Source organism: Solea solea, chromosome 8, assembly GCF_958295425.1.
Source record: "Solea solea chromosome 8, fSolSol10.1, whole genome shotgun sequence".
NCBI classification, from domain to species: domain Eukaryota; kingdom Metazoa; phylum Chordata; class Actinopteri; order Pleuronectiformes; family Soleidae; genus Solea; species Solea solea.
The window spans coordinates 29,999,234-30,014,048 of NC_081141.1; the positions used below are offsets into that span (position 1 = coordinate 29,999,234).

At 44.2% G+C, this 14,815-nt stretch overlaps 1 protein-coding gene across 1 annotated transcript; it reads right to left on the bottom strand.

The window, feature by feature from the left end:
* Window positions 1–1,292: 1,292 nt before the first annotated feature.
* gldc (glycine dehydrogenase (decarboxylating)) lies at window positions 1,293–14,653 on the bottom strand. The gene is made up of 25 exons (XM_058636388.1): window positions 14,122–14,653; window positions 13,963–14,041; window positions 12,314–12,449; window positions 12,043–12,207; window positions 11,522–11,599; window positions 11,290–11,437; window positions 11,019–11,215; window positions 10,850–10,946; window positions 10,668–10,773; window positions 10,000–10,139; window positions 9,783–9,863; window positions 9,552–9,649; window positions 9,197–9,281; window positions 6,954–6,995; window positions 6,685–6,827; window positions 6,522–6,597; window positions 5,126–5,251; window positions 3,972–4,121; window positions 3,404–3,516; window positions 3,187–3,328; window positions 2,542–2,653; window positions 2,368–2,463; window positions 2,097–2,269; window positions 1,932–2,012; window positions 1,293–1,836 (listed from the first exon to the last, which is right to left on the bottom strand). Exons 1-25 carry the CDS (start codon window positions 14,617–14,619, stop codon window positions 1,696–1,698), a joined length of 3,303 nt encoding a protein of 1,100 aa, XP_058492371.1. The 5' UTR covers window positions 14,620–14,653; the 3' UTR covers window positions 1,293–1,695.
* Window positions 14,654–14,815: the final 162 nt, after the last annotated feature.

Below are 14,815 nucleotides of genomic sequence, written 5' to 3' on the forward strand. Positions count from 1 at the left end.
TTGATTTTCTAAAATGATTCTAGATAAATAATCAATAGATCTGTCATATGATTATTTCCTATAGAATGATAACCAACATTGCATTTCTTCATGTAATAATCTACCATCAATTGTATGATAAATGTGATGAGTCATGTAAAATACTTTGATTAAATGTAGCCTATTATTATCAAAAATGTAGGCGAGGCTACTTTATATAGCACATTTTAGCACAAGGTGATTCAAAGTGCTTTACATAAAATAAAATGAAAATACAACAATTCAACATATAGCATCTGGGACAAAATACAGAAGTAGCACAAATACAGCATGTAAAAATGACAGGCTTAAATGAAAAGGATATCAATTCTATACAATTGGCCATGCAGGAAATAAATGAAAGCTATCCCATCGATTTGCATAACATTCAGTTGATAAATGTGATGAATATCACTTTCTAACATTACTACTAGGGCTGCCAAATGATCAAATATGGAGAATTTCACAATAATGCTATTTTAATTATGTTCATATGAATGTTACTTATTAGGGCTGTCTTTTTGTTCTTGCATTAATAGGTCCACATAATTGATTAGTTTAAAACAAAAACCATCAAGAAATCAATTGGTAGATTATTGTCTCCATACATTTTGTCCCTTTGATGGAGGATTTATATAACATGATGATGCTGAAATACTTCATTTTCTTTGTCACTTACACATTCAGCCTGTCGCCAATATTCTGCCACGCCACATCCCTCGTTTTATTGATTGCCGCGGTATTGCCCTTCTTTGGGATTATGTGGCTGTAATCCTCATATACCTCCATGAGGAGGGTTTGCTCCGCTGCGGAGAACATCTCTGCACGTTCTTTTCCTCGTGCTTTTCGGCATTTTTCACAGTTTCCGCGCTCGACTAGAATGGGCTATTTATTTTCCCTGTGGGCGTGCACAAGTTGAGGCTTAACAGGTGAGGCTTGACTAAGCGTCAGGTGGAGCCAGCTGATGTCACTTGATGGAACGACTTGGAGCTAGATTGGGAAGTGGAGCTTAGTCAAGTTTCAAGCTTACACCGAAGTCTGGCAATTCTTAGCTACGTTGATGGAATACCCCCCTGGAGTCATTTCAGAATCTCATGGTGATGTTTGTGATGATAAACTATGACGTCCACAGAAAACGACCAAAGAAGGTAAATCAAACCCTGTGTTTACATTTGAAATATTTCATTTTGTATGGAAGTGAAGTTTGATCAAATAATGTCTACATACTGTGTATATATGTGATGTACACACACACACACACACACACACTTGCAGACTTTAAGACAATCGTTTAATAGTCTTTTTTTCTGCAGACAAACGTTTAAAACATAAAAAAGTATTTCTTTAAAAATCAACATTGAGATTTTTTCTATTGAAACATTTTCATAAAGATTTGTATCAACAAAAACTAAACTGGTGACAAGTTCTTTTTTCATGAACTCATGTTTCAGGTGCGTTAAACAGCGCCACCATTGGTCCGATACAGATATAGCAAAGGTCATGACCCTGGAAGTCATCATATTAAAGCAGATTGAGCATCAGTTTTCTCAAAAACAAGTCAACATATTTGTTTTTGACCTTAATGTAAAATAATTCATTTCAACACATCTGACATCCTTCTTACAAGCCCCGCCCCATCGGACATTCCCCGCCCCTTTCTTGTTTACACACTGAATTTTAGGACAACACCCTCTTTTCCTCGTACGGAGACTCATACGCCTCCATGGGTGGACACGTGCACACCAGGTTCTGGTCGCCGTAGATGTCGTCAATCCTGGAGATGCTGGGCCAGAATTTAGTCTCAGGTCTGATGAAGGGCTGAAGGAAGACAGAGACAAACAGGGACGTGAATGTCCTCACTTTCATCTATTTTCTCCTCATAATAAATAAAGCAGTTAAGTAAAGACACTCACCAGAGGAAAAGAAGCAAACTCTCTGGAGTACGGTCTGTCCCAGTTTGACGAAGACACGCAGGCGAGAGAGTGAGGCGCCATCTGCAGGACACACACACACACAGTGAGACACACACACACACACACAGTGAGACACACGCACACGCACGCAGTGATGACACTGACCTTGAGTGCGTTGACGCGTGCGTCCATGCGTCCATCTTCGATGTCAGTGATTTCCTGTCTGATAGCTAACAACGCGTCACAGAAGCGGTCGAGCTCGGCTTTGTCCTCTGACTCTGTCGGCTCGATCATCAGAGTTCCTGTGACCGGCCACGACATGGTGGGGGCGTGGAAACCTACACACACACAGTTAGTTGTTGATCAAGTACAAGTGTGTGTATGTATGTATGTATGTATGTGTGTATAGAGAGAGAGAGACATGAATGGACTTTACCGTAGTCCTGCAGTCTCTTGGCAACGTCCACAGCCTCGATGTTCGCCGTCCTCTTAAACGGCCTCAGATCCACAATAAACTCATGAGCTACAAAACCTGTCCACACCAAAGATCATGAAGATTTGAAATCATCACATGACTCGAGGACGTTGGGACGTGTTGGTGCTTTCCTACCTTTGGATCCTCGGTACAGGATCTTATAAGGACCCTCCAGTCTCTTAGCCATGTAGTTGGCGTTGAGTATGGCCACCTCGGTCGCATGACGCAGTCCTTTAGATCCCATCATCTAAACAACACAAACAATGACTCATCAAAAACACTCATCCTGTTCATCCTCTCACTCGTCACTGGAATGACATGATGAAGTCCAGGTTCTGGACCATCACAAGGACGTCAACATGAAACAAGCGCTCACTTAATGCTCGTCTGTGTCCAAACACAGCTGCTGCTCCTGGACATGAGTGTCCTCCACAAAGTGTCCTCCACATGAAGCACTCAGTGACCACAACTGTCTCCCTGTCTGGTAATGTATTTATTTATGTTATGATTTTTTATGTTTTTCGCCTTCACTAACCTCCCTCCCTCCTCGCCTTCACTAACCTCCCTCCCTCCTCGCCTTCACTAACCTCCCTCCCTCCTCGCCTTCACTAACCTCCCTCCCTCCTTGCCTTCACTAACCTCCTTCCCTCCTCTCCTTTACTAACCTCCTATCTCCTACCCTGACCTTTGAGGCAGATCAATACTCAGAGAGTCCAGCAGGGGGCGACAGACGTGTTCTGTAGTGTGTGTGTGTGTGTGTGTGTCGTGTTGAACTTTGACCTTGATGTAAGCCCAGGAGATCGGCAGGATGGCGCTGGATCCCCAGGGGGCGGCGCTGATGGTTCCCAGTGAACTGCTGGAGTTAACCGACGCCATGGCAACCACTGGGTGACTTGGCAGGAAGGGAGCGAGGTGGGACTTCCTGAAGAGAGTCAGGGTTGAAGGTCATCTGACTGCTCTGTGTGTGCGTGTGTGTGCGCGTGTGCGTGTGACCTACACTCCGATTGGGCCCATGCCCGGTCCTCCTCCTCCGTGTGGGATACAGAAGGTTTTGTGCAGGTTCAGATGAGACACATCGGAACCATAATCTCCAGGACGACACAAACCCACCTGAGGACAAACGGGAGAAACAAGGAGCCTGTTGTAGTGTGGTCTACTGACAGCAGTGTTTGTTGTACAGTCTTACAGCTGCAGGGAGGAACGAAGAGCCTGTATGCCTCCTTGGTGATCAGATGTACCGATCATGTATGTATATACACAACACACGTGTGTGTGTGTGTGTGTGTGTGTGTGTGTGTGTGTGTGTGTGTGTGTGTGTGTGTATATGTATATATATATATATATATATATATATATATATATATATATATATATATACATATACATATACATATATCTATCACACACATACACGTGTATATACATACATCAGAGACACACCCTGTCGTCTCTTTTTTTACACATAGAGACAGACAGACATGGACAGAGACAGAGACACCTTATACGATAAGTACAGAGCGTTGACATGTAATGATAAATCATAAAGACATAATTAATCATGTGACCTGGGCGTTCATGTTTGCTCCGTCCAGATAAACCTGTCCCCCGTTCTCATGGATTAGGTCACACACGTCTCCGATTTGTTCTTCAAACACACCGAAGGTGGACGGATATGTGATCATCATGGCTGCCAGGCTCGCCTTATGTTTGTCCACCTGTGAGACAGAAACCACCATTGCTATTATTATTATTATTAATATTATTATTATCATCATTATTGTTATTATTAACTGGAACCAGAATCCATTGTGACATCATCTAAAGTAGAAATGTGCTCAGAGTTTTTCTCTGAGGTTTTTATGGCCGAGTAGAAAAGTAGAAAGTTACAGTTGATCCAGGACTTAATGTCCCTGAGACAACCTGATTTATTGTGTCATCTGCATCACAATGAAAGTGTGTGTTGTGCTTTCTAATCACGTTTCCTAAAGGAAGCAAAAGTATAGGCCCGAGCACTGAGCCCTGTGGAACTCCACAATTAACTTTAATTTATAATGATGCTTTATCATTAACATGTAATCTATCAGATAAGTATGATTTAAACCAGCAGAGGGCAGCACCTGTGATCCAAGAGTCTGCTCCAGTCTCTGTAATATAATATTATGATCAATGGAGTCAAACTTAGCACTAAGATCTAACAGGACAAGTAAAGAGACTAGACCATTATCTCAAGTACTAACTTTAACTAGTGCTATGATGTCATCTCAAACCTGACTGGAAACAGGCTGTTTATGTGCTGTTTATCCAAGTATCAGAGTTAAACTATGGTGCTCGTCTCATCTGATTCACCACTTTCTTTTTCAGAGTGGCAACAGAAGCTAAAGTAGTACGCAGTGAGGCCGCTGTACAAACAACAAGGTTATCTATGAGGGCTGAGACTAAAATCACAGCAGGTAACTTCACATTGTTATTATTACAATAATGTTTAAAATCATCTTTGTGTGGGTGCGATTCACAAAGTTAGGCTTCAGTTAAAACTCTGAGTTTGTTAAACAGTCTCAGGTTTGATTTTCTTTTCTTTCTGAAATAGAAAACCTGGAGGAAAAACTCCAGCCTGTTTCAGGAACAGGAAGCAACTTTAACTCAGTGACAGTTACTATGGTAACAGAAAGATTAGACTCAGAGTTCAGGATTACAAAGCTCCTCCCTCTGATGACCTCACCAGCGCCTTGAGATGAACCAGGTCGATGTTTCCGTCTTTGTCCACTTCCACAACCTGAACCTTCATTCCTGCCATCTGAGCACTCGCAGGATTAGTGCCGTGAGCTGATTTAGGGATTAGACAAACCTAAAGTCAACAAAACAACACAACAGAGTGAGCCGATTTAGGGATTAGACAAACCTAAAGTCAACAAAACAACAAAGAGAGCAGATTTAGGGATTAGACAAACCTAAAATCAACAAAACAACACAAAGTAAGCCGATTCAGGGATTAGACAAACCTAAAATCAACAACACAACACAACAACAAAGTGAGCCGATTTAGGGATTAGACAAACCTAAAGTCAACAAAACAACACAAGTGAGCCAATTTAGAGATTAGACAAACCTAAAGTAAAAAAAAAACAACACAAAGTACGCCAATTTAGGGATTAGACAAACCTAAAATCAACAAAACAACACAAAGTAAGCCGATTCAGGGATAAGACAAACCTAAAATCAACAACACAACACAACAACAAAGTGAGCCGATTTAGGGATTAGACAAACCTAAAGTCAACAAAACAACACAAGTGAGCCAATTTAGGGATTAGACAAACCTAAAGTCAAAAAAAAAACAACACAAAGTACGCCAATTTAGGGATTAGACAAACCTAAAGTCAACAACAACACAACAAAGTGAGCCGATTTAGGGATTAGACAAACCTAAAGTCAACAAAACAACACAACATGAGAACAAGTTCATGATTTACAAATCAAACAAACTAAACAACATTAGAGCTTCACATTGTGTGTGAAGTCTGATTCAGTGTGTATTGTGTGTTGTGTAGGTTTGTGTTCTTTTCAGTTTGAACTCGATGTTTGTGACAAACTGAGGTGTGGGTTTTTTTATGGTGAAAAAGTGCTGAGTTGTCCTCATTAATGTGTGACTTATCTCACCGTGTTTATGGTCACTGGTCACGCTGAACTGTTGCATGATGGGAATAAAGTTCACAGTCAAGGACTCGTGATAAAACAGAATACACCTTTAATCTCTGGGACTAAAATAATAATCTTCTTTTATAAGCTCCAGAGTTTAATATATTATCATCATTTAATATGGAAGGGTTTGTTAATGTTTAAAAGTATTTATTTATTTATTTATTTATCAGGACGAGGACGTGGACGGGGAGAGGACATGGACGAGGGCGTGGAGAGGACGGGACGAGGAAGTGGGCGAAGACATGGGCGAGGGCGTGAAACACGGATGAGAAACAGATTACATTCATTCAGTCATTTAACAAACAATCATCACATTGATCAATAAAGAAAAGAGTTGTTAGTTGCAGTACCACTGTTGACCACTAATGGCCACACTTTGATTATCTCTGTCACTTACATTACATTACATCACTTACACTTCTTTGTCTTTGTCCTTTTGAGTTCAGATAAGCTTTGATAGCAGCGAGGCCAGCGTATTCTCCCTGAGCCCCACTGTAACACAACACACACACACACACTGTTACACACTGTAACACAACAACACACAGAGTCACACTCAGACACACACTGTGTGGTCACCTGTTGGGTTGAAAGGAGATCTTGTCGTATCCGGTCAGTTCACACAAATCTTTCTCCAGTTGTTTGAACAGAGTTTGAAAACCTTCAGCTTGATCCAGAGGAACAAACGGGTGCACGTTAGAGAACTCCTTCCATGTGATGGGCTGAGGACGGACAGACAGACAGACAGACAGACAGACAGAGAAGGTCAGTGAACTTTGAAGTCCTGTCTGTGTGTGTGAATGAATGAATGAATGAATGATTGAATGATTGAATGAACAGTGACTCACCATGAGTTCAGACGAGCTGTTCAGCTTCATGGTGCACGAGCCCTGAACAACACAAACATCAGTGAGCTGCAACTCTCTGAACATGAATCATGTGTGAATGGATGAATGCTCACCAGTGGGATCATGCTGTGAACCAGTGAGATGTCTTTGAACATGAATCATGTGTGAATGGATGAATGCTCACCAGTGGGATCATGCTGTGAACCAGTGAGATGTCTCTGAACATGAATCATGTGTGAATGGATGAATGCTCACCAGTGGGATCATGCTGTGAACCAGTGAGATGTCTCTGAACATGAATCATGTGTGAATGGATGAATGCTCACCAGCGGGATCATGCTGTGAACCAGCGAGATGTCTCTGAACATGAATCATGTGTGAATGGATGAATGCTCACCAGCGGGATCATGCTGTGAACCAGCGAGATGTCTCTGTACATGAATCATGTGTGAATGGATGAATGCTCACCAGCGGGATCATGCTGTGAACCAGCGAGATGTCTCTGAACATGAATCATGTGTGAATGGATGAATGCTCACCAGTGGGATCATGCTGTGAACCAGCGAGATGTCTCTGAACATGAATCATGTGTGAATGGATGAATGCTCACCAGTGGGATCATGCTGTGAACCAGCGAGATGTCTCTGAACATGAATCATGTGTGAATGGATGAATGCTCACCAGTGGGATCATGCTGTGAACCAGCGAGATGTCTCTGTACATGAATCATGTGTGAATGGATGAATGCTCACCAGTGGGATCATGCTGTGAACCAGCGAGATGTCTCTGAACATGAATCATGTGTGAATGGATGAATGCTCACCAGTGGGATCATGCTGTGAACCAGCGAGATGTCTCTGAACATGAATCATGTGTGAATGGATGAATGCTCACCAGTGGGATCATGCTGTGAACCAGCGAGATGTCTCTGTACATGAATCATGTGTGAATGGATGAATGCTCACCAGTGGGATCATGCTGTGAACCAGTGAGATGTCTCTGTACATGAATCATGTGTGAATGGATGAATGCTCACCAGTGGGATCATGCTGTGAACCAGCGAGATGTCTCTGAACATGAATCATGTGTGAATGGATGAATGCTCACCAGTGGGATCATGCTGTGAACCAGCGAGATGTCTCTGTACATGAATCATGTGTGAATGGATGAATGCTCACCAGTGGGATCATGCTGTGAACCAGTGAGATGTCTCTGTACATGAATCATGTGTGAATGGATGAATGCTCACCAGTGGGATCATGCTGTGAACCAGCGAGATGTCTCTGAACATGAATCATGTGTGAATGGATGAATGCTCACCAGTGGGATCATGCTGTGAACCAGCGAGATGTCTCTGAACATGAATCATGTGTGAATGGATGAATGCTCACCAGTGGGATCATGCTGTGAACCAGCGAGATGTCTCTGTACATGAATCATGTGTGAATGGATGAATGCTCACCAGTGGGATCATGCTGTGAACCAGTGAGATGTCTCTGTACATGAATCATGTGTGAATGGATGAATGCTCACCAGTGGGATCATGCTGTGAACCAGCGAGATGTCTCTGAACATGAATCATGTGTGAATGGATGAATGCTCACCAGTGGGATCATGCTGTGAACCAGCGAGATGTCTCTGAACATGAATCATGTGTGAATGGATGAATGCTCACCAGTGGGATCATGCTGTGAACCAGTGAGATGTCTCTGTACATGAATCATGTGTGAATGGATGAATGCTCACCAGTGGGATCATGCTGTGAACCAGTGAGATGTCTCTGTACATGAATCATGTGTGAATGGATGAATGCTCACCAGTGGGATCATGCTGTGAACCAGTGAGATGTCTCTGAACATGAATCATGTGTGAATGGATGAATGCTCACCAGTGGGATCATGCTGTGAACCAGCGAGATGTCTCTGAACATGAATCATGTGTGAATGGATAAATGCTCACCAGTGGGATCATGCTGTGAACCAGTGAGATGTCTCTGTACATGAATCATGTGTGAATGGATGAATGCTCACCAGTGGGATCATGCTGTGAACCAGTGAGATGTCTCTGTACATGAATCATGTGTGAATGGATGAATGCTCACCAGTGGGATCATGCTGTGAACCAGTGAGATGTCTCTGTACATGAATCATGTGTGAATGGATGAATGCTCACCAGTGGGATCATGCTGTGAACCAGTGAGATGTCTCTGTACATGAATCATGTGTGAATGGATGAATGCTCACCAGTGGGATCATGCTGTGAACCAGCGAGATGTCTTTGTTCTCCAGACGCTTCATGTATCGAACGATGTTTGTCTCTGAGTGAAAACTGGAAACAAAGTTCACTTTGTTACAAACAGTTAACACATGAACATCATGGATTCATCATCACAAATTAATGACATAATTAGATTAGCAGACACAAGTAAGCTAATCTAATTTATGTGATGAACACATGACACAGCAGCCATCTTTAACTGCAGGGGGCACTACAACTGAGTGTGTGTGAGTGAGTTTGAGTGAATGAGTGTGTGAGAGTGACTGAGTGAGTGTGTGAGTGAGTAACACATATACAGTACACATGTAAATATAAACTAACCTGTTAAAAATCTGGTGTGTCAGATACTTGCTTGTCCTTTTGAAAGGACTTCCCATGATGCCTTTCACCCGTTCACCCATCTTCTCAGCCATCAGCTCCTGAACATGAAACATTATAATAACATTGTTTAACTCTGACACTGAAACTAAACACATGAAACTATTATATTAAAGTGAAACTATGTCATTTCTGTTCCAATCAACAATCCATAATCAATAACCCATAACTCACAGCTGATGATTCACAGCCTAAGACCCACAGTAGGTCGTCCAAGTCCTTCTCAGTCACTGTTTCATCCAAAGAGACGCCAAGCTGTGGACACACACACACACACACACACACACAATCATCATCATCATCATCATCAACAACAACAACAGGTGAAGTAACATGCTGAGGTAAGAGGGTCACATGCAGGTACAGACAGACAGAAAGACAGGTGTCTCACCTCTCCATCTGTGAAGACTCTTAAGTTGATCTCTCTCTGCTCAGCTCGCTCTAAAATGTCTTTGGCTGCGACGCCACAGTTTATCTTTAATGTGTCAAAAAACATGTCGCTATGGAGACGGTGACCTGCCCTCTTCACACCTGAAACACAGGTCACAGAGAGAGGGGTCACAGAGAGCGGGGTCACAGACAGGGGGGTCACAGAGAGCGGGGTCACAGACAGGGGGGTCACAGACAGGGGGGTCACAGAGAGCGGGGTCACAGACAGGGGGGTCACAGAGAGCGGGGTCACAGACAGGGGGGTCACAGAGAGCGGGGTCACAGACAGGGGGGTCACAGACAGGGGGGTCACAGACAGGGGGGTCACAGAGAGCGGGGTCACAGACAGGGGGGTCACAGAGAGCGGGGTCACAGACAGAGGTCACAGAGAGAGGGGTCACAGAGAGCGGGGTCACAGAGACAGAGGTCACAGAGAGCGGGGTCACAGACAGGGGGGTCACAGAGAGCGGGGTCACAGAGAGCGGGGTCACAGACAGGGGGGTCACAGACAGGGGGGTCACAGAGAGCGGGGTCACAGAGAGCGGGGTCACAGACAGAGGTCACAGAGAGCGGGGTCACAGAGAGTGGGGTCACAGAGAGTGGGGTCACAGACAGAGGTCACTGGCTGACCTTCAGCGAGGATGAGGGCGGCGGCGTGCGTCCTCTCTGCGATGTGTTTGAGTCCCTGAGGACCGTGATACAGCGTGAACATGGCGGCCATGTTGGCGAGCAAAGCCTGAGGATAAACCGGAGGTTTTAATTGAATCTATATAAAAGAATTCTATCTTGATAATAAGTGGGCGTGGTCACACCTGTGCGGTGCAGATGTTACTCGTGGCTTTGTCTCTACGAATGTGCTGCTCTCTCGTCTGTAACGCCAGTCGATAAACTTCTTTCCCCGCGGCGTCCCTGAAACCACAGTCTTCTTTTTAATACGTTTTTAACCCACAGATGTCTTTGTTCCCGTCCTCTACTCCTCACCTGGTGACGCCCACCATTCTGCCGGGCATCATACGGACCAGGTGATCTTTGACAGAGAAGAAAGCGGCGTGTGGGCCTCCGTAGCAGAGAGGAACGCCAAACCTCTGTGAGCTGCCCAGAGCGATGTCCACACCAAACTCTCCAGGAGGACGCAGGACGCAGAGCGCCAGCAGATCTGTGGCGCAGCAGGCGAGCGCCTGGACACACAGACGCGTTACATTTCATTCTTTTGTTACTGTTTTCTTATGTTTACAAAGAAGCGGCGTCTCACCCCTCCTTTGTGTGCTCGGTCCACGAGAGCAGTGAAGTCTTCTACTCGACCGTCGGTGTCTGGATACTGGAAGAGGACACCACTGATGTTCTTACCACTGAAATCCATCTGATGAGGAAGTCTGAGCTCCGTCTGCACGCCAATGTAACTGCAACACACACACACACACACACCTGTGTGTCAATGTGTGTGTTTATGTGTGGGTGTGTGTGTGTGTGTGTGTGTCACATACTTGGCTCTTGTCTGGACCACAGCGATGGTCTGAGGGTGACAGCGTGGGTCGATGTAAAAAGTGCGTCTTTTGTTCTGTCTGTCAAAGAAAGTAAATACAAACTCAAGTTACTGAACTTTTATTATTTAAAGTTTTGAACTTCTCGAGCTCCTGGTCCTGGTTCAGTACAGGACTTTTTTTCTGTTTACACAACCCTAACCCTGAACCAAAATAACCAGCTTTAACCATTCCATTTATAAAATGGTACGGTCAGGGCAGAGCAAGACCGGCTCCACCCACAGTCAGCTGATTGGGCAACAGAAAAAAGTGTTGAGTGTAAATCTCCCATGGAAGTCAAGACAAAACGTCCACAGTCTGTCCTACACAGACTGGTACGACGCCCACACGCCGTCTACCAGGCCTAACCCGGGCACTGACCCGGGCACTGACCCGGGCACTGACCCGGGAACTGACCCGTGCTCTGACCCGGGCACTGACCCCTGCTCAACCAAACTGAAATGTACTATAAAGGAAACACTGACCTGTGACACAGCTGCATGGCCTCAGCAGCCGCCGTTCCCTCGTCCAGCAGCGAGGCGTTGGCGACCGGCAGTCCTGTGATGTCACAGATCATTGTCTGGTAGTTGAGGAGCGACTCCAGACGACCTTGAGAGACCTCGGGCTGGTACGGCGTGTACTGAGTGACCCTGAGAAGCAGATGTCATGGGATCACTCTCACTGACTTATGTCAGTTTCAATGAGAAACCAAACCAGATCAATCCACTTCTGCAGAGGTCACATCAGGTCACTTACCAGCCTGCATTCTCAAGCAGGTTACGCTGGATAGGGGGCGGTACTGAGCAGTTGTAATAACCCATGCCAATGTACGACCTCCACACTTTGTTCTTTGCTGCAATTTTCTGTAAAGACTCAAGGATTTCATTTTCACCTGGAAAATATTCAAGAGGGTCACATGATGTTTAAATCCCTGTATAGACACACAGAGACGTCTGTACCAGTAAAATACTAACAATGACAAAAGGAAATCAATTTGTCCACTTGACTCGTCTATAAATTAGTTTCCTGTATGATTTCAACATCTCCGTGGTAAAAATCACGGAATTTACGCATCATTTCCTGTTCAAATACACGGGAGAACAGTGAGACACACACACACACACACACACACACACACACACACACACACTGACTCATGTCCACGGCTGTCAACTTTGATTCTACATGTACTACACAGTCTCTTATATTTAATGAACGTGTGAAAATGCACAAGTACCGTGCCCCACTGATAGGGGGCAGTGCTGAGCCCCATAGGCACAATGGGTAACAGTTGCACGTCACTGCATGCTCTTCTTCTATGCAGCGACGTGCACCACAACAGAGTGACGGAGATATTCTGGGAGAAACAGTGAAGTGGACATTTCCAGTGTCCTCGAATGCGACACGTTCACGTAAAGTCTGACTGACGGAGACAGTGAAGTGGACATTTCCAGTGTGTGTGTGTATCTATTGTTGGACAGATAAATCCCTGCTGAAACAGCAGAAAAGCAGCTCAGCCTCTCATTGGTTCATTCAGTGTGAGGCTGAGTCAGGAGGGGGCGGAGCTAAATGGGATCACAGGGGGCATTCATTACAGAAAACTTGAGGAGCAATTAATTTTTCTGCGAGTTATTCATTAACGGTCAGATACTGAAGCTTTGATCTTTTTATCAGGCCACGTGTGTGTGTGTGTGTGTGTGTGTGTGAACATGTGTGTGATGTTTTAACAAATAGTTTGTGATGTTTATAAAATAAAAAATGTTTTATGTTTAAAACATAAATAGTGATGTTTATAACATTAGTTAATGATGTTTATAAATAGTTTTATATAACATAAATAGTTTGTTTATAAATAGTATTATATTTTATATAACATTAATAGTTCATGATGTTTATAAATAGTATTCTATTTTATATAACATTAATAGTTTATGATGTTTATAAATAGTATTCTATTTTATATAACATTAATAGTTTATGATGTTTATAAATAGTACTCTATTTTATATAACATAAAAAGTGATATACATTGTTGCTTTAAGCCTGTCGCTCAGTTCAAAGTCAACACATAGATGAGATAATAACGCACACTGTGTTTCACTAATCTCATCATTTACTCATCATTTTTTCATCAGTTATCAGATTGTGGTCACGTGCTTCTGGACTGAGGCGGAACCTCCTCAGCTGTGATGTCATGTGAACTGGAACCAGATTGAACTGGACTCCGAGAAACTTTACACAACAACAACTCCAAATATGATCAAAGGAAGAGCGCAGAGACGCGTGCACCACATGCGCGTGCACTTTCATGCGATCGAAGTGAAATGAAGAAGAACTGAAGGCACGTGTTCATGGGTTGGTATTTGATTAGTGATGATCAATAAAGATAGTAATCGAGAACTTACACACTGGATCGTCCAGCCTCAGGCTCCTCTGCAGACGGATGGAGAGCGGGACCGTGTTTTCGATCAACTGGTCGATCGACTGAGGATTAAAACCATTTAAACCAGAATAAACGGAGGCTCAGACAAATTTAATCCCGGGTCGTGATTTGGGATTCTCACCTTTAATCCCAGAACGTCCAACATCTCGGTCTTCTCCCGCTCACCTGGACCGATGTGTCTCTCAGAGAAATCATCGTGTCTGGGGAAAATCCCCTCGATCCTGCGGGAAGAACCGGCGGCAGTGGCGGCTGCACACGAGCTCAGCCCGTGGGTCCCGGCTCCGAGTCCGGCTCTGAGTCCGGGTGTGAGCCCGCGAGTGGCGGCGGGTGACGCAGGTCTGAGTGCGCAGAGCACGCGGCTCCTGCTCGGACCTTTGGCCCAGAAGAAGCTCCAGGACCTGGAACAGTTCTGCATCTCTGAACCGTCACAGCACAAACTGAAAACAACTTCTCCAAACAGCACTTTATCCACGTGAAGCAGCCAATCAGAGCGCAGAGACGACGTGACGTCATGACGAGCCTCACTCAACAGCTGCACAACTTTTTCATGCGACTTCTCCACAAACAGGAAGTTAAAAGAAACGGAGCCGGAATCACTTTCACTTGAACATAAAAACATGATTATGACACAATGTAACAAGTTTGATCATTACATACACAACCTGTGCTAATCATGCTACTTCATGGGTTAGGTTTGGGTTAAGACGGGTTAGGTAAAGACGGGTTGGGTTAGGACGGGTAAGGTAAAGAAGGGTTAGGTAAAGACGGGTTAGGTGAAGAAGGGTTAGGTAAAGACGGGTTAGGTGAAGACGGGT

Excerpts from the sequence above, each read along its gene's own strand:
- gldc (XM_058636388.1), bottom strand. The coding sequence starts at position 14,619 with ATGTTTTTATGTTCAAGTGAAAGTGATTCCGGCTCCGTTTCTTTTAAC. Across the intron at positions 9,650-9,782 it reads TAGGCTGTGAATCATCAGCT|GAGCTGATGGCTGAGAAGAT; the intron begins GTGAGTTATGGG and ends TTTCATGTTCAG. Across the intron at positions 2,654-3,186 it reads TCTCCTGGGCTTACATCAAG|ATGATGGGATCTAAAGGACT; the intron begins GTCAAAGTTCAA and ends TGTGTTGTTTAG.